The sequence below is a fragment of the Solea senegalensis genome, linkage group LG6 (genome assembly GCF_019176455.1).
Source record: "Solea senegalensis isolate Sse05_10M linkage group LG6, IFAPA_SoseM_1, whole genome shotgun sequence".
Classification (NCBI taxonomy): Eukaryota; Metazoa; Chordata; class Actinopteri; order Pleuronectiformes; family Soleidae; genus Solea; species Solea senegalensis.
In genome coordinates, this window is record NC_058026.1 from 9,803,929 (window position 1) to 9,826,967 (window position 23,039).

The 23,039-nt window shown below is 41.1% G+C and overlaps 2 protein-coding genes across 5 annotated transcripts in view; one reads left to right on the forward strand and one right to left on the reverse strand.

Annotated features, from left to right (window-relative positions):
* The window catches only part of xpa (xeroderma pigmentosum, complementation group A), a 41,791-nt gene that overhangs the window by 17,595 nt on the left and 1,157 nt on the right, over positions 1-23,039 (reverse strand). For 2 of the 4 annotated variants that reach the window (XM_044028657.1, XM_044028656.1), the window contains exons 2-5: positions 22,824-22,929; positions 22,524-22,689; positions 21,853-21,970; positions 21,609-21,759 (exon numbers count right to left, since the gene is read on the reverse strand). In XM_044028657.1, coding sequence (XP_043884592.1) covers positions 21,609-21,759; positions 21,853-21,970; positions 22,524-22,689; positions 22,824-22,929 — 541 coding nt within the window. Of the gene's footprint in view, positions 1-19,889; positions 20,125-20,718; positions 21,760-21,852; positions 21,971-22,523; positions 22,690-22,823; positions 22,930-23,039 lie in introns of those variants that run through there. The other 2 variants (XM_044028655.1, XM_044028659.1) reach the window with 2 other exon arrangements.
* Positions 14,885-18,652, forward strand: kpna7 (karyopherin alpha 7 (importin alpha 8)). Its single transcript, XM_044028650.1, has 12 exons — positions 14,885-15,000; positions 15,088-15,231; positions 15,313-15,398; positions 15,602-15,770; positions 15,880-15,979; positions 16,063-16,145; positions 16,445-16,531; positions 16,625-16,801; positions 16,879-17,112; positions 17,938-18,120; positions 18,197-18,343; positions 18,451-18,652. Exons 1-12 carry the CDS (start codon positions 14,935-14,937, stop codon positions 18,535-18,537), a joined length of 1,563 nt encoding a protein of 520 aa, XP_043884585.1. The 5' UTR covers positions 14,885-14,934; the 3' UTR covers positions 18,538-18,652.

Genomic DNA, 23,039 nt, shown 5'->3' on the forward strand with positions numbered 1-23,039 from the left:
CTCACAGAACAAGCACGGTTTGGTGAAAGCACCGTTGGGATGTATAGTGTCAGCCTTTGACATTTGCCTATTAAATCTCTCAGTTTTGACTGGGGTAGCATTCTTGACAAAGCTACTTCCCCTTTCTTCTTCTGGTTTTGCATGTTGTGTGATATCAATTTTTTCTTTGGCTGCTGTGAACTCCAGCAAGTTACCAAACATCTGACCAATGATGGATTTAGCTTCCCTGTCCACGAACTTGACAAAATCAACAAACCTCGGTCTTCTACCTTGTTGCTCTTGTATCTTATATGCACGCCACCTCCACTTTTCCATGAGTTTGTAGGGCAACTTTGATGCTATCACCCTCATGTTGGTGGGGTTGTCCAGCTCGTCCATGAATTCAACATCCTCCATGATGTTACAACAGCTCACGAGAAATAATGAGAAGTTACTGAGCGCTTGTCTATCTTCCGACTGGATTTTAGGCCAATTACATGCCTTTTCTACTAAAGCCGAGGCAATCACCATCTCATTTCCATAGTGTTCGTTAAGGAGTTTCATTGCACAGTCATAGCTATGACTTGCTGACTTATGCTGGCAGCTCCTGACCAGATCTCGTGGATTGCCCCTTGTATATTGTTCCAAAATGTACCATTTGTCCACATCATTGTCAGTTCCAGAGTTGATAGTGTGATTGAAAGCCTTCAAAAAGGGTTGGAATTGGAGTGGATCACCATGGAACAAAGGAATGTCTCTTTGTGGCAAGCGTGAAGACTCTTGGTTTCTTGTGAGCAATCTCATCACACTGTGCGATTCACCTGTATCATTGTTTTGCTGCAACGGCTCGGTTGCAGGTGTGGAGCTTGGTGCCTGGTCAGCGCGTGCTTTAGGTCTGACCACTGGTTCGTTAGTTGAGAGAACTGGCCTTTCTTGGTGTTTTAGGCTGGGCACTGATGCTTCATACCTGATCTGGCCTTCAATGTCGCCCTGCTGACATGGCTGTGACATCGCGATGGCACTAGACTGTTGCTGAAGTGCGTCATAATCTGCATATATTTTGAGTCGTGCAGCCAAAGCTGCCAGCTCTGTATCAATCTCCAATTGTTCTTGGTCCGCCCTTAACTGGACTTCCTTCAGTGCAATTGCCCGTTTTTTCTTTAGTGCTGCTGCCCTTGCAATAAGAGTTGCTTTATTGGCCTCCTCTCTCCTACGTACTGAAGTGGCGGAAGATATTTGAGAACTTACATTTGACACACTGTCCATAGGAGTTATGTCCTTTACACTTGTCATTATCAAGTTTTCGCAGAGTTGTATGTCCTCAATCCAAGTCTTTACTCGTTCCATGAAGTCTCGGCAGCAGGATGCCTTAGGCTCGAACCAGGATGTCTGGTCTGCCTCTATCTCATCTTCTCTCAAATAGAGCTTCAGAGACTGATTCAGTTCAACAAATTCTTCATAGAGTTTTTTATAACCCTTCACTTCAATTTGCTCAACATGTATGACGTTGTTGTCATCTTCCATAAGGCCTTCTATTTGGTTTGATTTTGTAGTTAACAATCTTAACTTGGATCTTCTTGCAGTGATAAATTGATGCAAGTTTTCCTTGAGGCCTTTCCCAGTGTGCACCTGCACCCTCGTGTGCTTCTCACTGGCTGATGAGCCTTCCTCATCACTGCTTGGCGGATCTGCCATTGCTGGCTACAAAGTTTCTGTAATAGCAAGGTAATATTTACCGAGGCATTAAATATACAACTCAGCGGGTTTCCAACTTATCCAGGCTTAAGCAGCTGACCGCTCTAAGTTTTTCCTGCTCCAAGGGCCCCCTGTGGCAATATAGTCCTTCTTGGCGCCGTCTGATACTTGGGTGATCGTGTCCGCACCCAGATCCAAATCGATGTGAGGTTTTTTGACTTGTAGCAGCAAATGAAAGTCATTGGCTGTAAGCAGTGTCCTATGGGCTTGACTCGTTGGTCTCGTTTTAAATCCTCAATCACCAAGGCAAGAAAAAGTCATGTGAAGGGTTTGCACATTTATTTCCACTTGCCATATATCCAAGTTACATTTCCATCCGCATATGTCCAAGCTTCCTTTGGATCAACAACACCTAGAAATATTCCCTTGATGTTCCAGGTTGTGAATGACGATCAATTGATTTCACAGTAATATATGTAGTGAACCTAATACAGCTTTGAATGGACACATCAACCTATAAACCTGCTAGATATTTTCCAGTACATATCCTCCATCAAAGTATCAAAGTCCACAGTACCCTTTATCTAATAACATCAAGGGTCCATAAAGCCATGTTCCTTCCTCGCAAAAATTATTTAATCAAAGGCTTGATGCCAACAATTAAATACTTTAACTATTCACAAATTACACTGTAACAAGTAATCCTACATTAATCATTTAAACTAACCCTAAACTAAATTAGCTCAATATTGGCTCCTACACTCTTAACGGGATAGCTGATGGTTATATAGTTACTGTGTATACCATTGTTAACATGCATATCATCTGCAGCATTCAATCTATTTTTCTCTGTTTTATCTTTATTTCTGAAAAAAAGGGGCTAGGGTTAGAGAAAGAAAATCTCACTTGGCACGTTTCCTTGTAGTCTGTTCTTAAAAAAGGACCTTTTGTGTGTCATTAACGAAGCGGGTAATAGTTCTTGTTCATCCTCTCAGGTAAGCAGTTCTTTAAACTGTTAAAGATAAACCAAGCACCCTACTAGACAATAATGGTCCCCAACCCAGTTTCTGAGAACGTCTTTGATAGATATAAGTGATCAAATTGGCTGTGACAAAGATAAAGATAAAGTTAAAGTACCGTACTTAGATATTTGGATATTTGTGGATTACCAAGTCAAACTAAGTCAGTGGCAGTGAGTGAAGCCTTATTCAGACCACTACAGACACTTTCCCACTAGTGCGACTTGACTGGTTTCGGCACAGTTATTTCGATTTTTTTGTACCTCCTTCCGAGCGAGCTGAGACGATACAATGCGTGCCGTCCACTGCTTGGTCAGATTGCTGTCATGAGCATGACGTCCAACACAAGAATCAAACAATGGCGAACTGTAGATCGTCTAAAAGGACTTAAAAATCCTGAAAACGTGCATTAATCTCCAACATTCAGCAAGGAAATGTCTAAAATCTAATCATTTAACAGAGGACAGTCTGGTGTATTTAGTGACAACACTGCCGAAAGCCTGCAATCAAACTGTTAGTGGGTGTTGTGTATAAAACAAAGTCACAGCAGTTTCATGCAGCCGTGCATGAAACATTTAAAGGGTAAATTCAACAAACTTTAAATGGGTACGATAAGAAAAGACGAGTGGATGCCATGTTCTAATCTGACGGTCCAGGAAAAGTTTCTCACAGGGGGCAAGTTCATTTCTGGCACTACATTTACTCTGTAGAAGAGGAAATCTTACTCTACACTGTTCTGTATGATATGACTTGATATCAATCACCATGCCATTTGATGAAAGCGGGCACTCAGTTTTTCAGCTAAACCCATTTATCGATATCCAGATATATCTCTATATTTGGATATAAAATGGTCTTATTGAGCAATGGAACCGGAGAACACACACACACACACACACACACACACACACACACACACACACACAGAGAGAGAGAGAGACACACACGTCCATGCATGCTGTTGTGTCGGAGGCCTATCAAAGCATGGTGGTTTCCTCCCGTCAGGGTGACAGCTCTTAAGCCTCACACATGAAAGACTGATAAGGAAGTTTTATTACACCTTTTCTCCAAGTAAGCGTGTGTGTATGGTTGTTCTTGTATTTGTTACCTATTTAGGACATTTTCTAGCATTAACACTGATTTTATCATGACCAGTAGACCTACAGTAATGGAGATCAAAACCTGGTCCTAAAGATGCAAAAGTTTTAGCTCACATTTGAATTGTGGTTAGGTCAAGGTTAGGCATTAAGCTTAAGGTCGGCTGTCCAAATGAATGGAAGCCAATGCAAGTCTTGAAATGGATAGAAATACAAGAATGTGTGTATGTTTGTGTTATTGTGTTCTCACCTGGGAGAGGTGTAGACAGCAGTCAGGCTGAAGAGCTGCCAGATTTTTAGAACAAAACACAAGTTCACAGAAACAAAACCTTCTTCAGTGCTTTTATCTGTTGTTGCTCTTCTTAATAAAACATGTTGTCAGCGCAAACACAAAGGACTCTACTTTTCACACCAACACACTGCTTTATTTGTAAGAACTAAGTGACATGGAGAGAATAATAAAAGGATGCCAAAATAAAGTAAACTGAAATGTGTAAACTGACATTGTGGCTGGCCCCAATTTGTTTTCGACATGAAGTGGCCAAATCTAAGCTGCAGATTAATAGTCTGGATTTATCCCAAAGACTGAAGATGTCTTTACCTAGCACATATAAAATCAGCTCCAGATTGACTGAATATAACTGGAAGTGTGAATTTCAGCAGAACATGTTCAATTAGGAGTTTGGTTGCAGGTGACACCTCTGAACTTCCAGTTGCATAAATGTCAACATGGCACCAGCCAAACTGATTTAAAAAATGGGAATTCAGCTTCTTAGGAATGATGCCATGACCAGTTACCATTGGTGAACCTCAGTCAGGTCTTATAATGTACATGTAGTTTTGCGTGACCGAGCCCATTTTCCCCAACGACACATTATACAAATAGTGCTACATCGTTTCTGATCATGACCAAATTATAACAAAAATTATCAAAAGTTGCCTCTGTTGGGTTTTTTTCACTGGTATTTTTTGGCAGAAAATAGAAAGAAAAATTGTGAATTAACTATCCAACATTGCAAAAAATCCTCTAGCTCACATTTTGTGCTATTAAAAGGACGATTGAGTGCGAATGTGGAAATGAACAAACTGAAAACCACTGGACAAAAAACGTGATATCAATCTTAGTTGTTGTCGTCAGTCGCAGCTGCCGTCCGAACAACCACTCACACGCACACAGATCCAACAGGTATTTGATCATGTCTTAGTTTGTGGTTGTCTCACGTTTGTCTCACTGATGATTTCTCTTTAAATGGGGAGAGACTGACACAAAGAAATGGAGAGAGAGATGGAGATACTGTGATGATAGTATCCATACCTGAGGAGTTACAGCATGTGGAGGTGACAGACAACATTTGAAAAAAGCCTGTTTTGTGTGTGCAGAACAAATGGCAGCAGAGCTATGTAATGCTCGCCTTAAATATACTGGAGTCCATGCAATCGTGATGGAATACAGACAGTAACTATGGCAAAGGAAAGCACACAGAAAGCACACACAGAGACATGCACGCACACACACACACACACACACACACACATACTGCATGTGTGCTCTTATCAGGAAATCAGTATATAAGTGATCACTGCCTTTCTAAGTCAGGGAGTTTCCTTTCCTGACTGCTACAGCTCTATTAAATTAAGGTGGGTGTGTGTGTGCATGGTGGTATGTTCTTCCTAACAGTTCGGACCTGCCAGGAGGTAAACAACATTGTGGCCTAAGGTTGTTCATAGATATACCACAATTACACACACATCTCTCTCTCCCAGTCTTTTCTATGGAGTATATCATATTTCCACTCTCCACTGACAAACCCTGGAAGTGAAAGAAAGCACTGTTCTCTCATTAAGAGCCTCATTCAGTAATTCCATCACTTGTCATGTCACAATGCAAAGCTGTAAAAGACACTGTAAATGATCCAAGTCAACACTACAACTAAGATTTATGAAGGCAAACATCAGTGGAGGAGGGTAAACCCACCTAAACCTTGAGCTAACAGTGTCCCCCTGCCTGCTGTATTTAATGTGCACCCAGCACACAGCTAAACACAGTCCTGACTAATCTCTAGTAATCTCTGCGTCTCATTTTGGCCTGTATGCCATGCTCCCACTGCTGCACCCGCAACAGATATACTAAAACATAATGTTTAGTACTAATACTGCAGATCATCTCTGGAAAGAAACGGCATCACCTGGACCTTTTTGCCCTTCACCTAAGCAAATCAGAGCAAGACACATGTTCACAACAGCAAGAGAATTTGGTGGTGTCTGGGTCAAACAAGCAGGAGACGAGACATTCACCAATAACTCACAGAGAAGAGGGTGCTGGAAGGAAGAGTTTCCAGAAAATGTACGGAGCCAATTGTGTAAATGTAGACAACATGTTACATTCTCATGCACAGGCCCTCCAGTCAATTTCAGGGGGGGGGAAAAGTCCAGACAGTGCACGTCTAAAAACAGCTAAACAGACTTTTGATGGTGGTGATAACTCTTCAATGAGTCAGATCTTAAGAGCATTCGCAAAACTGGCCCTTGGGAGCCCTCAAATGCAATTTTTGAAAAAACGTGGCTAGTGAATAAAGAATCAGTTTCCTGTTGACCTTTACATCACAGAAAAACAAACAGTGAACAGTGAGATGGACGGCTCTGTATGTTTTGTACCTGCTGTACATGTTAATTGTGATACAAATTAAATGGAGCATGGCTCTTGTGGTCGCTGTGTTGTCTAAAGCAAGACGCCGCATCGTATGATTTCAGGCTGACCTGGAGGTAGAAGAGGAAATTTTGATGCATAAGCAGAATGGCAAGTTCAACTCCAGTCTAAGCATATACATGCAGGAGTAATCAGACTATGAATCACATTATCCAGGTATGTTAGTCCAACTAAGACTAAGTCCAACTAAGACTTGTCCAACTAAGAGTCCAACTAAGACTTGTCCAACTAAGATTTGATTTTAGTCAGACTAACAAGTTTACATGACACTGAAAACTGAAATTATTGTCTTAGTCTGACTAAAATCAGACTTTTTACTGACTGATGTCACGGCACCACTTCTCTCTTACTGCAAGCTTTATGTGCAGGTGCCACCATGTAGCAGCGTTACAGCACCACATACAGGCCTGGCATATATACTACAGTGTTTAGAGCTGGTTTGGGAGGAGTCCTGTGTACGAAGATGTGTTCACGGAAAACTTTTTCAGAATGAAAAGGAAAAAGAATACACAGGGAAAGTCTCTGTTTCTGTGTGGATGAGGCCTAAGGTTGTATTAATTAACTGTTCTTTTTGTTTTGGCTGGTAGGTGCCCCTATAGCTCCATAAATATAAATAACTAAGTGATATGGAGAGAAGCTGGAAAAGGCTAGGTTAAATGAAATTGAAGTGAAATGTGTAAACTAATATTGTGACCCCTGCTTGTTTAGAGATGAAGTGACCGAATCTAAGCTGCAGACTCATCCCACAGACTGAGCTTGGCATTTGGACTTCACCGCACACATATAAAACCAGCCCTAGATTGACTGAATATAAGTGGAAATGAAATTTTAGTACTTTTTGAAAAAAAAACCTCACCAAGTATGTGTGGCATAAAATTCTGTGTGACAACAACACACACACACACACACACACACACACACATACACACATATAACGGACACTCCAACTAGATTGCTGCTCTATCCACCTTGCAGTTGTTGTGCAGTTCTCTCATCTGAAGAGAGGCTGGATCCAGGCCTGTCCTGCCCAGCTCTGGTGAACTAAGCCTGGACATGTCAGGACAAGCAACTTCCCTGTGCTTTAGTCACTGACAACACACGCACACAGGTTTACATAGCTATTCTTCTTAGGGCACTACACTGACTTTCATTCATTAGGTCAGCCTAAACAAAGCATTATCCCTAACCTTAACCACACAGACATGAATATATGCATGCACAGTGAGAGTGTCCACGTGTATGTAAAAAGGTTTCTCCCTCTACTTTCTGTCAGTGTGTGTTTATGAGTTTGAAAGTGTGTACATGAGAGTATGTGTGTTACAACACTGATGCCTAAAGTTAGGTGGATTGTCAAATCTAAACTAAAGGTCTCCTTTGAAAGTTTGTGTGCACGTACACACACAGACACACACACCAGCTGTTTCTCTCTTCCACTACCCTTTGATGTCTATACTTTTTTCTACCCGTCTGTTTCCTACCATAACCTTAACTTAACTTAAAATTGATCTCAACCTAAAAGCTGTTTTTTTCAGAATTCAGAACACTCGCACGTGGCAAACTCAGTTGGTGATTGTCAGAGTCAGACCCGTTCATAACAGTAGGAGAATCTCTGGAGCATCCAGGTGGTGCCAGGGTCACACATGCAGGAGGCAGAACACTCACTCATTCGCTCACTGTAAATTATGCTTACAGCTTCTCCAGAAGCGTTCCCATATGAGCTCACTAGGATATTATTCGGAGAGTCAAAGAGAAGTTCTGCAACATGTCCACAGCGACTTGGGTGGACGTTGACGTTCTTACATTCAGCCCCTCCAGACATTCTCAGAGTGCAGTGAAATGTCTGAAAGCTGCTAAAACATAATCAATGAGAGAGACACACAAAGTCTGCAAATCACTCTTATCCTCATCTTATGTCTTATATACACATAGACAAATCTGTCACTCAGGTATGGTAATTATTGTTCAGATTTAAACCTTTCGATGTAATCTATGTAAGAATTAGAATTACTAATTCAATTATTTATTGATTACTAAATAAATTGTCCACTATTTCGATAATTTTCAAAGTTTTCAGATTGTTTTTCAAAGAAATCATTTAAACTGAATAATTTTGGAAATTTGAGAACGTCAACATTTCCATGTTCTGATCAAGATTTATGGACATTTTATGGACCAAACGATTACTCTATTATGAAAATAATCGTTAGTTTTAGCCCTAGTAATAATGTATCTATATATGCATGCATGTATGTATGTGTTGGCAATAAAAAAAAAAAAAATAAAATAAAATAAAATAAAATAAAATAAAATAAAATAAAATAAAATAAAATAAAATAAAATAAAAGAAAAGAAAAGAAAATAAAACAATGCAGAAACCAAGATGTCTTGTCATTAATTAAAGCTGCTGCACAATTGTTGTGTCTGATAATTTGATGATTAGAAAGAGTGACGAAGAGGCGATAAGAAGTAAAACAATAGTCAACTTTGGTGTTGCTTTACATCAACTAAATGCAGCTCTGGTGAGTAAATATGTAAAAATTGAATTTCAACTGAATCAGCACAGTTGCCAATAATGATTCATTTAGCTGTGTCAAAAGAACGTTCTGCTTTCTTGTTTACAGTTACATGAGAAGATAAATATGCTGAGCAAAACAATGAAAACAGTCCAGTTGCAACTATCGATTATTTTCATAACTGATTAATCATTATTCATTTTCTCGATTAATTGATTAGTTGTCAATTACTCCCTGTTAGTGACTCTATGGAGGAAAGACACTAAATTAATTCATCAATTCTCAGAATTGTTAAAAGTATATTTTTAAAGTTGTGTGTTTCACACTGCATATAGTGCAATAGTGGCTGAATCAATCAAATCTGTGAAACGCCGCCTTGTTTGGTATTCAATCGGGCTGCATGGGAAAAATGTGACTGTGTTGATGGTGAAACCTCAGATCATCTACATTTTCCCATGTTGTAATCTTCTTCTCACCATCTTCCCTTCATCTTGGAGCCATTAAGTCCTTCTAGTGTTACCTAGCCTGTCTGTGGTCCAGCGGAGCCCCAGCACCCCAGAGCCCTAGCCTTTGTCCTGGTCTGGGCAGCAGGTGAATAGGATGCCCCATGTGAGGGGCCTCTCAGCCTAGATACACCTGATATCTGGCTCATACCCCCCAAGTAACACTCAGCCGCCGCCCCATCCCTCTTTAAGTCCCCACTAGAACCCCAAAGCCCGCAATTCCTCCTCCTGTCTGCCTGCCAGCTGGCTTTTTTACTCACAGACGTACAACGGCAATGAAGGATGTTATTGTTGACAGTATTGGCAGCTTGGCTTCCCCCCCTCACCCGTGTGTGCACGTTATGTGTACGTTCTCGCTGTTTTTTGTCGAGTCTGTGAGGGCTCTGCTGTGTTGTCTGAGCCTCATATCTGTGTGAACTCTGTGTTCACCTTTGAAGTTGTCTACTATGCATCCCTGCACCCCCTGCGCCCCTCCCCGTCTCTCCTCCGCTGCTTTGATTCCCTTTCTTGTTGCTTAGAGTTGGCTGATCCACAGATAATACCAGTCAGCCTCTTCGCCTCTTCTGGGCTACACACACACACACAAATCCAGCATACATGGCTCAGGTGCAGAGCAAATATAGGTACTTAATCTTGTTTGATCTGTGCCATGTTTCATTTGTTTATTTATACATTTGGAGGAATGTTCTGTGTAACCAATGTGTAATATAAATAGCTTAAGGCCTAATGTGTGGGATGAGTGCACAAGATAAATGGGTACGAAAAACGGATGGACGTTTAAAAAAAACAAAAAACTGCCCCAGTAACTTTGTTTGCGTTGGTTCATTGCTTCCTCTACAAACTGTGTATTTCTTTTTACTGCATGTCACCAAAGTGCTGGAATGACATAGTTCCTTTGAAGGCACACAGGTGGATTAAAACAAGCCACATATTTGCATACTGATGATAGCTTCTGGGCGGTCTTAAGAACAGTCGATGAAACCGTTTCATTGCTTTTTACAGCGTCCACAAACAGTAATAACCCTCACAGAGGTGTTAGCACCTCCAACGTGGTTAATTCTCTCTTCTTGCTTTGACCTGCTCTTAAGTTTTAAGGTGATTGAACGTCAGTTCTAAGTGAATACATTTTATTTCAGATAGGATTTTTAGCATGTCCTTACGCAGTTAAATGGATTAAAACATAAAACAGACAGATATAAATTGAAGAGTGGTTTTTGAAACATTATTTAGCAAAGGTTTGACAATAAGACAAATACAACTGACCAAAGCCTGGTCCTAATGAGGCAGAACCTGATTTCTGAGTAGCGGGAGATAAGGTAAGAGCGGAGAGGATTGGTTAGGCATACGGTTTTGGTTCAGCCGTCTAAATGAATGGAAGTCCATACAGTGACCTAATGAGAACAGCTGTCCAAACCTCTGTGTGTGTGTAGGTGTGTGTGTGTGTGTGGTTCCACAGGAAATGATAAATGGCTTATTTCGATCTCTCAGCTGTTGAGTCCTCAGCCCGTTTATAGAAGCCAACAGGGGCTTTGTCAGCAGAAACAAATGATCTATCAACACACACACACAATTCTGCAGCCTGGTCAGTGGCGAGTATGATGGATTGGGCCTGAGGTGTGTCTTGTCTGGATTATTGATAGGCTGGTATTGAAGTGGCAGCATGAAATATTAATCGAGTGGAGCTAAATGCCGATCTGACAAAGAATGAGGGGAGGAAAGTGAAGGGCAAAGAGAGAGAGATGTTTGAAATATAAAAATGCCGTATGTGCCGTGTATCCAAGGCTCTACAGCACAAAGAGGTGGTGAGTACATTGAAAAGCACAGCATGCACATGTGCAGGTCTGAGAATTAGAAATATGTCTGATATCATATCAGTATCATTTTTTTTCCTTTCTTCAATGGAAATTCCCCCCATCCTTGACACATTTCACAAACACACACATTAAAATCTCTCTCTCTCTCTCTCCGTTTCTGTCACTCTAACCCACATCCTTTTGTGGTTCCTGTTCTCTCCTCCACTTTGATATCTGAGAGCCACTGACTTATGTGGACAGACAAAGCGTGGCTTTGTCTTTTTGCCACACTGCACGAGTGTTTGTCATCGTTTTTTTGCAATCTGTGTTTTCCATGCATATTTGACCATGTTCAGCTTCTTCCTATTGCAATTACAACAACGCCACACACATATCAGTGATACCTTGCCAAGAATGTCCCCATTAATACACAGTGTGGGTGCGTGTATGTGTGTGTGTGTGTGTGTGTGTGTGTGTATTGACGCAGCACTGCAGCACAATCTATACTAATGATTTCCCATAGACACCTCAAGTTGATCTGGGAAAACAGGATCAGGAGAGAGAAAGTCAAAAGAGAAAAAATAAGTGATGGAAGAAAGGAGGCCGGGTACAGGAATGTAAGGAGGCTAAAAAAGTAATGTGCATCGTACTAAATGTGTACTTTCATACATAGTGACAGTGTCAACTAAAAGACTTCTCATTACCTCTGAATGGTATCAAAAGCATAGGCAAACAGCACTGGTGGTCCGATTTTACATAAATATCTAATCTGGGTTATTTTTGACTGAAATTGGGAATAGTCATTTTTACATAATTATTCTAATTTTCAATCAAATAATGTTAAAAACGATTACTGGCAGATATTTGAGCCAAAATAAAGATGTTTTCTAACAGTCTGTAGAATACAATGTGTATAGGTCAGGGCAATATTTTATCTCCAATGGTATTTTGACACAAAGTTTGGCTTTAGGAAATATTGCACCTCCTGCGATTTGGATATGTTTTCGATTAATTGTTCAGCCCTAACTGGGTGCAACTTAACTACTTAACAACAATAATGGACACAGCGGGCATCACGTCACCAACTCTTGCAACAATGTTGCCCATGAACGACACTGCTCTCCTAATCCCATTTATCCTCCAGCACCAAGCATCAGACCCAATACATGGCCTCCCCCTTAGCACAGTAATAAATAGCAACTTCTTAATTCATGATGAAGTCTGCAGGTATAAAGGTCTGTAGGTCATAATAAAGGATCAAATTTCCTTGAAAAGAATCCATCAGCAAAGTTTTAGAAGCCACCTGTGATTGTGAATATTACACGTCTTTAAATGTAAATGTTGTACAAGATAATATTCTGCACTTGAACTACGTGTGTGTGTGAGTGTATGTGTGTGTGCGTGTGCGTGTGTAGTCTTGAACCTGCACAGTGGAATTTCCTCCCATCGCCTCACATTGTTCAGACTAACGAGTCTTAGACGACGGGTGGGACAGAAACACTCCACACCCTTCAGCGAGTCTCTGAGGAACCATAAGCACTTCCAGGTCAAAAGGCCAGCAGGATGATCTCACACAGGCAATGGCATGGTCTCACGCACACGCACGCACACACACACACGCATTGCACACACACACACACACACACACACACACACACACACACACACACACACACACACACACACACACACACACACACACACACACACACACACACACACACACACACACACACACACACACACACACACACACACAAACACACACTGAATGCTGACTTTAAACTAACCACAATTCAAATATTAGGCCTTAAGTTAACCATGTCTCTCATTAGGACCAGGTTTTGTTCTCCATGAGGACTGCAGGTCCTGTCAAGGTCAGTGTCTATGGCAGAAACGTTCCTAGAGAGGTAACAAATACAAATACTTCAACAGGTCTTTATGCCAGAATTGTTCAAAACAAAATAATAATAATAATAATAACATAAATAATAATATGTTAGATAGCATGGAAACTCTAGATTTCTCTGGATTATCATGCCCAACAGAAGAAAGAGGAACTGCCAGATCAGTCTTAATTATTTCAGCTCAGTTTCTCCTCACTTAACTGCAAAATGATCCTCATCCTGCAGCTAAAGTCTGACCTGTACGCCAGCTTTGTTTTGTCCTTTATTAACATGTAAACCTGATTGTGCAGCAAAATCTGAAAGCAGACATTAGTTAGGAAACCGTGTCACTGGACAAAATAAATAAATTGTGCAGATTCCTCTTCCTGACAATTCTTGAAACAATCCAGTATGTTCTCACAGTAATGTATAATTCCCTGTGAAAAACAAAAGCCAAGAGAACAGAAGCTTCTTAGAGCTGCTTTAATAAATCTTTTGGCCACTCGGGGGCAGAAAATCCCTTAACCAGGCAGACCCTTTGGTTTGAGGCCAAAGCCTTTCACACAGGAGATTAGGGATGGCACATCTATTTGCATACAAATATCACAAACTTGTGTATCTATTGATATCAATCTTGATCAATCCAGAATCAGAATCCCCAGCGGGATTAATTAAGTGTGTTATTAAGAGCTTCAAGCCCTTTACCTTTAAGGAAACCATGACTTGAGCTGAAGGGGAACCGAGTGTGATTCTTAGCACTCACACCATCACATGAGCTTGTGTAGTGTGAGACTGTTGGTGCACATGTGTTATCAAAGGGAAGTAATTATAACGTGGTCAGGGGTAAAACCACTTCAGCTGCCATTGTTCAGTCCTTCCTGGTTGTTCCAGAGGAAAAGAAGACTCCATCACTGTCACACTGTCTTTCTCAATAACAATCTGTCTTCTCTTTCATTTATGTGATCACTTGTCTGTCTTCAAGAAGCTCTTGAAGACCCAGCTCCTCCAAGAGCATCTTCTGTCCGAGCACTTACCTTACACCTCTCCTTCTGCACTCGCACTGTTCCTATCCAGTGGATTTTTGCCAAGACTTATTCTATGTAGCTTATTCCTCTATGTTTTTTAAGTCGCCTTGGATAAAAGTGTCTGCTTAATGCTTAAATGTATTCATTTTCATCTTTTCTCCCTATCTTTTTTCTCATCTCACCAGTTGACCTCATCCACCTGCAGTGAAGTGAATTACATAAGAATAACCTGGACTGAGCCAAAAAAATAAATAAAAAATGAATCTACCCTTTTGGGATGCAGATAAAAATAAGAACAAAAAACAATCCTTAAATTTCCCCTTGACTGAGTGACACAGCATCATTATCTTCTCAACATACTGTACAGTCACGCACATTAATTTAGGCGTTGTGTTTTGCTGCCATCTAGTGTCTAACACGCGCCTTTACAGGCAATGGAACAGCATTTGGAGTTAGTAACAATTTCAAGACATTTCAAGACGTGGTGAGAAGAGGGATATAAACGCTAATCAGCCACACATCAAAGTGAATCCACGAATCAATTCCATTCATTTTCAGATTTCCTCATGACAGCGCTGACTTGAATCTTGCACAGGTGCGTTACCTCAATCACGGCTGATGAGATTCACCCGCGACGGTTCCGCTTCATAAAACCTCCGTGTGACGTTTCCCCCACGCATTTTTCACCCGAGTGAGACAAGCAGCCAAACGTGCACCATGCCCACCAAGAACATCACAGGCGAGCGCATCACCAAGTTCAAAAACAAGGGCAAAGACCCTGCAGTAAGTTGGTTTTTGTTTGTGTGCCACAAGTTCACGCGTGTTTAAACGTGTCACTGACGGACGACCACGCGTTTTGTCCCCCGACAGAAACTCCGCGAGAAAAGAATCACGGAGTGCGTGGAGCTGCGCAAGGCTCACAAGGATGAGAGTTTCCTGAAGCGACGAAACATAACGCTGTCGTCTCTACCGGATGAGGAGGCTCTGTCTCCATACCTCATCTCCAATGACGGGGTCAGTTCACACCAGACTGCTCCCTTTTTACAGTCTGGTTTACACCAGGACAGAGTCTATAACGTGTCCTCTGCCTTGTAGGACACATTTTCATCCATCGAGGAGATCGTTAAAGATGTGACATCCGACTGCAAAGACTCTCAGACTAGAGGTTGTCAAGCAGCCAGGTGAGCCACCATGGATGACTTCAAGTTTTTGCTCTAGTTTAATAAAAAAAAAAAAAAAGTGAATGTTTTGGATGGTGCTTGCTTCTGGGACGCTTAAAAAAATAAAAATAATTTTCCACTCTATAATATTAATATAGAGTAATATAAAATGGGAGAAAACTTCAGTGAAATGCATTTGAGCTAAATACACTCTCTCCCTACAGGAAGCTGCTTTCTCAGGAGCGTAACCCTCCTCTAAAGGAGATCATAGATGCTGGTCTGTTGTCCCGCTTTGTATCATTCCTGTCCATGGACGATGAGCCGGCTCTGCAGTTTGAAGCAGCCTGGGCTCTGACAAACATTGCCTCTGGAACATCGTGGCATACACAGCAGGTGTGCACACTACTGAAAAACATCTGTGGCTCATTAAATAGGACGGGTATAGTCCGTGAGTTGGGTAGATTGAGTCTCTGTCTGACAGAATCTGTATTCGTGTCCTCAGGTGGTGGAACACGGGGCTGTACCAGCTTTCATTGCGTTGCTGGCCTCACCACTGCTGCACATTAGTGAACAGGCTGTTTGGGCACTTGGAAACATTGCAGGTGAAACAAGGATTGATGCAGTGCTGCAGACGGGATCTATTTGTGGCTATTTGTGTACTAATATCGTAACATGTAACGGACAGGTGACGGTGCGGCATATCGAGACATCCTGATTGAGTGCAATGTCGTTCCTGCTTTGTTGGCCCGCATTTCCCCAGATACACCAGTAAGTCAGAACTATACAAGACCAGGTTTAACTGTGAACCCAACACATATCTGACTTGCTGCCCTGCTTAAGTCTGAAACTATATTTGACAGGTACATAAATGTTAAGTACAACATACTGGTTTCAGAAAACCAAACGTAAAATAAAAGCAAGACAAATTGAATCAAGACCATGTCATGTAAGGTTAAAAAGTAATGGACAACATGGCAAAATATTTTCCACCATCTTAACAAATGCAACATTATCAGCATGTGGACAACTTGATTTTTGCTGCCGTTACCCATGAGCTATCACTCCAGGTCGGCTACCTGCGTAACCTAACATGGACGTTGTCCAACTTGTGCCGAAACAAGAACCCATTCCCACCATTGTCTGCAGTCATGCAGGTGAGTGACCACAGTGTTTCTTCTGACACATCCTCAATCAACAAATGTCCCCACAATAACCATTAAGATGACTAATTTGTTATCATCCTTCAGGTTCTTCCCTCGCTGATTCAGCTGCTCCATCTCAGTGATAAGGATATCCTTTCTGATGCATGCTGGGCAATCTCCTACCTCACAGATGGGGACAATGACCGTATTGATGTTGTGGTAAAAACTGGGATTGTTCCTCGGCTGGTGGAGCTCATGAGCCACGAGCAGCTCGGTGTCCTGGTAATGTCCTCAATATTTTCTTCTGTGCCAGTGGGCTAAGGCTTGGTAATTCTGACCCGTTTCCCCTAATGTCTTAGACCCCGGCTCTGCGCTCTATCGGGAACATAGTGAGTGGCTCTGACGTCCAGACCCAGATGGCAATTGACGCTGGAGTTTTAAATGTCTTGCCTCAACTGATGAGGCACCCAAAGGCCAGTGTGCAGAAGGAGGCGGTGTGGGCGTTGTCCAACATCGCTGCAGGTCCCTGTAAGCAAATCCAACAGCTAATCACCTGCGGACTGATCCCTCCTTTGGTAGAACAGCTGAAAAACGTAAGTGACCATGAACTAATGTAAGTGGTTTGTATTTGAACTTGTCAGATGCCGTCTCAATTTCGGGGCCACACGATGACTTATGTTCTCCAACTCCAACAAGGCAATCAGAGATGGCAGACTTCACCCAATTCACGCAACAAGCCTTTCAGCCTCTGTTGGTCATATTGGCAAGTGCAGACAGATGGAACCACTAAACTAAAAATACTTAACTCCCAGTCTTTGGGATAGAGTGGTGTTTTATATCGTCTGACCTTAAATTGCTTCACACCTCTGCACTGCAGCTGTATACACCAACACTCTCACTCACAGGACAAAGCATAAATTCCATCATTCTGTTTCCTGAAGACCAAAAGGAGGCAGAATAATGACAAATGATGAAAAGTTGTGCACAAGTTTTCCTGCCCATAGATGGACTTGTCCCAATAAGTGACATACACTTTTCTGCAACAATGAAATACAATACAGTCAATACTCCAGACACTTTCACTTTCAAAATAAACCGTGAAATGGGGTTAAAATAACGGCAGATAAAGTCATGTGCAGTGTGACGGCTGTTTTTTTTTTGTTCAGGGTGGATATTGCAGTGTGAATAAAAGGACTTGTTTTTAAAGGCCAGTGGGCCTTTTTATAGTGTCTGCCTGGTGGCAGTAACTGAAATAGAGGGGGTGAGATGGGTCCTGTGTGATCACGGTGGTTTTGCGATGAAATTATCTTTTAATGGATGGATAATATTTTCAGACCATAAAAATGTATTTGAGTTTAATGTAAATTCATCATACGGCATTGCGTGGACCCAACAATAGCTACAAGTCTTGTTTCCAGGGAGACTTCAAGACTCAAAGAGAGGCAGTGTGGGCAGTAACTAACTTCACCAGTGGGGGCACTGTGGAGCAGGTGGTCTACCTGGTGCAGAGCGGAGCCCTGGAGGCGATCATCAACCTGCTGCAGGTCAAAGATGCTAAAGTCATTCTGGTCATCTTGGATGCCATCAATAACATGTTCATGGTGAGAAGGGGACACAGATTGACCTTTCACACTGAGACTGGGGATGGATATGAAATGGTTTCATGTGACTTTTCAGGCAGCGGAGAAGCTCGGTGAGATGGGGAAACTGAGCCTGTTGATTGAGGAGCTGGGAGGCCTGGACCGCATAGAGATGCTGCAGAATCATGACAATGACGTGGTGTACCAGGCTGCACACAACCTCATAGAGAAGTACTTTGGTGACGTAAGTGGGCAAATCTGACAGTTTGAGGTTATAAGCTGATATTTGTTCAAGTGCATCTTTTTAAACCTGAGCTTTTAAGTGCATTTTTCTGTCTTTGTTTCTTCCAGGATGAAAATGATGGCGCAAAGGTTGAAACTACAGATGATGCATTTGTATTTCAATGCACTGATGTTCAAAAAACATTTGAATTTTAAATGTGTATTTATTCATGTTGAAAGTAAAATAAATGTCTTGCAGTAAACCTGTGTCTCAACTGAAAATCAGCATTGTTATAGTCTAAGTTTGGATGTCGCAAAGGCTGAAAGTGAGCGATAAAGTACATTTTGTGAGTTAAATCCTCAAATCACTAGGGGAGGAGAGTTCAACTGAATGTTTCTAGAATTTGCTATACCCTATAGGGCTGAACAATTTATGGAAATCCAAATGTTTGAAAGCCAAAATGTTTGTCTAATTTTAGATGGTTTAGATTTTTCAAATGAATGTAACTTACAATTCCTGCAGACATCACACATTGCAATTGTCAAAATCTCATTTTTTTGAAAATCACTCAGCCCTTATGGCATATTTGGAGAAACAAGTTCCTGTAAGACTTGGGTTTTTGTTTTGTCAGCATGAAAACATGGCAACCCCAAAGTTTACTCGCATGGTAGTCTGAAATCATACTAAATTAAAGTGTCTGCAACAAAAACCTGGACTTTATTGTTTCACTCCACTGAACTGCATTGATCACATGGTTTATAGTCCCTTCCTCTGTCAACAGCCAGTCACTTTTCACCAAACATGACAAGACTGGGTTAGACATGAATTTCATCAGGGTGAATTGAAATTTTCATTTGTTTAAAATTCCAGTTCCTGGTGGTGTTATGGAAATTCTGAAGTTGTTTACACCAACCACTGTACATGGCTGGACAAGTAATTTCATAAAATAATAACTTAAATTTACACCAGAATGGATTGCTTGTGAAAAGGGGAATGCTGATTAAAGTTTCAAAATCTTATGATAAAATGTAAGATTGGGAGTTTTGCTCCACAGTGAAAGTGATGTATATTGAACCCTTGTATAATTTATTGCCCAGCTCAACTGACACCCTCTTAGAGGTCTCTCTGAAGTGCAATACATTCTCACTCTACGGCTTTCATTTTATTTTCTACATGTCATTTCACTTTAACGGATCATTATATTATATATAATACGTATATAAAACGGAATAAAATGACTAATGTTGACAGCTTTTACTTCAATCAATATATACACAAAAAAAACATCTGCCCATGTGGTGTGTATTTGGATTTTTGGAGGGGGAAGTGATCTATTCACCTTGCAACTTCCATCTTTTAGCCCTGAAGAAATGGTGGGAAAATCTGGGGAAACCCTTGATACGCTTTACAAAACTCTGTGCCCTTAAAGCCATGCAGACCAAAGACAGACCAAGGCCTATGATGACTTAAATCAAGCATTCCGCAAAGGGAAGCCTTCCTACAAGGACTCGTTTGATTTCCACGCACTCCACTTCCTGCTGTCTGGCGCCATCTGGCTCCTGAAGCTCAACCAAAGGAGCTGCTACACCACGTACAGGAGGAGACGATTGTTCAGCGGTGAAGTCGGACAAACCAGCCACTTTGGCTCGTTGCCTCTAGCTCCCTCAACAAGGAACTGCGCCAGTTTGGACAAAGGGAGATAAAAACGTGTTTTGGCGCCAAGGTTCAGTATCGTCTCAGTGGACACGACAAGCTCAAGGCGGCAGGAGTTTACAGTAGCCTCAACTGCCAGGCTCTGGACCCTGAAATATACAAGCTCTTTTAATTATTGTGTACGACTGTCACCATGATCCACAGCCTCATTTTTATCATGTATTTAATTTATTAAAGCACATGCGATGTTAAAGTTGACAAAAAGCAATAACTGAGCTTGCACGACTATTAAGATATAAATGCAAGGAATGTCTGTCTGTTAATCCCGTAACTGTTCAACAGGTCACTTGACAGGCTTCAAAGTTGGCAGGTGACACACAAAGAGCACCAGTGTATGCAGCGCCATCTGTCAGATATTAAAAAATAGCTAAAAGTGCTGCTTCTGTCCCACAAACACACACACAAACAGCACGTATGCCGAACGGGTATCTTCATAGGCTTCAAGTTTACTGAGGGCACTAGTGTGTGCAGTGCCAACTTTTATGTTGTTTGGATTAGAAACGCAAGAGATATCCGTACAAATGCAGGCACATATTGAACGTGTACTGCACCACATGTTTTTAGATTGTTGAGAAACAAAAAGCCAATCCTGGATTAAGAAAAAAACTAAACTTTAGCAATCTGCTGATCTTTTACAATTCATTTCCAGTTCAGTTCAACAGGTCCACGCCAAGAATAATGAATGCATTTAAAGTGATTTATTTAAAAGAAAATCTGCAACTTGAACAAAATGGTACAAATGGCCGAAAATATTAGACCACCTTATTATTTATAGCACATTACTGTGAATAATAATAAAAAAAAAAACACAGATCATGACATTTTTACCTTTAATAAACTACAGGATCTACACTTGCACTTAGATTGAACTGCCACAACATGAGTGTGACAGCTTTTACTTGAGGATGCAAAGATGTCAGGTCTTTAATCATAGTCTTGAGTAAAGCCATAGCACCGTCTCTCTGTATCATCGCCATGTAAACATCTGAATGACATCACACCAGAATCATTTCTAACTGCATCTTTGCCCAGCCAAATGTCTACATTGTAATTACTAAATTGATGTTATTAAAAAAAAAAAATAAGTATGATGAGAGAGGTTTGAGCTGAGCAGTGGCACAATGCTGATTCCGTTCAGATGAAAAATATTAATAAGCTAATATATTAATAAGCAGCTTATAGACCTGATTTTGATGTTGGACACTTTAGAATTCATTTGACTGTCATTTAAAATGATGTCTCAATTCAGTCCAAAAACAGTTGGTACAAACTAAAACAAAGCACCACCTCAAAATACACATTGTACCTGAGGACCATGAAATTGAAGGTTTCAACATTGCTTCTCCCTTGATTTGTAAAAGGAGATTCCTAACAGGAAGTATAGCAACCAGCAACAGCAGTGAGAGGCAATCTGTTAAGTTTCTGCTAAAAATAGGAACGGAAACTCCAGAGTCACTGTTAGAACTGGTGTGACTAAACTGCCTTTTAAAGCAGAAATAATGTAATAATGCAAGAGTGATCTTGGCTCCTTGTGTAGGAGAAATGGTGTGTGTGTGTGTGTGTGTGTGTTTACATCTTCTCATAGGTGAGTTCATGTCCGCAGGTGGTGCAGGTTTTCTTGTACAGGTCGTCCTCTGGGTCCACCACCTCCTCTGGTCCATACTGATGCTGGTGAGCAGTGGTTGTTTTGGTCCACATGCTGCTCCTCACTGCCCTGCGCAGCTCTGACACAAAAACACACACTGACTTTTAAAAACAACAGACTCAGCGTAAACGGAGTTGGCAAGGTGGGTTTTTGTCTCAAAAAGGAAACTGACCTTTGACTTTCTTGTTGAAGCGTTTTTGTTTCTTCACCTCTCGGTTTCCTTCCCTCGTTTCCTTGGCCTCCTCCAGAGCCTCCTCTGAACCCCACACCTCCATACATCTGTTCTCCACCTGGGGTGCACCAACACATACATAAATAAATACATGGATAATACATACAGTACATAGAGAACAAGATCCAAGTTCACGACCCGGTCAGAACAAGGGTCTTTCTGTGTGGAGTCTGCATGTTCTCCCTCTGATGGGACACTCTAAATTCACTGTAGGTGTGAGTGTAAGAGTGGATGATTGTTTCTGTGTATATACACTAGAAGTTAATATGTACTTATTTAGAGCAGCTGTAATTTAGTACATTATATTTAACACAGGTAAACCCTTGGTAACTCAACGTAACTTCTTTTATGGACATCCTGCTTAGGTGTTGTTGAGTCAGTTCTTGAGTAAGTTATGATTAATTTTATATCACATATTGAAGAAAAAATAAATGATAATGTGCAGAAGTCACAGTTTTTATTTTATTTTTTGTACTTTTTGCTCAGGTGCGTTTATATAGTTGGTGAAAATGAAAAAGAAAATAATTTTAATCAGATTGCATATAGGTTACGCTGAAAATAAAAAGGATATAAGACACTCTACACTGCAGGGAGAGAGAGTAAAGCTGTACCTGTACTTTGAGGTAAAGCTTCATATCCCCCCAGCGTGAGTTGTGAGGGTTTTTCTTCAGTATAAACCTGAGTGGAGGATCTCGCTTGTCCAGGTCACAGTTTTTGAGCAGGTACTGCTGCATGGCCTCAGTTCTGGAGATCAGCTTGTGCTTCTCCTCATTGTCCCTGAAGAGAAGGATGTTTAAAAGGTCAATTTGACAGTTATTCAGTCATGTCATTGTACAGCAAACACTAGAAATGTTTAAGGAAAAAAAAGGGACAGGAAAACAAAACTAAACCACGAGACATGGTGTGTGTACCTGCACTTGTCACACACAGAGAGGTCAAAGCTGTTGCTGAGGTAAGAGTCCATGAAGGGTTTTCCACAGTCATCACACACCAAGTAGTCTGGCTTAATCACTGGAGCTGGAAAGGATAAAACAAATACATACAAAATTACATTACATTACATTACATTACATGTCATTTAGCAGACGCTTTTATCGAAAGTGACTTACAATGAGCATGCACATACA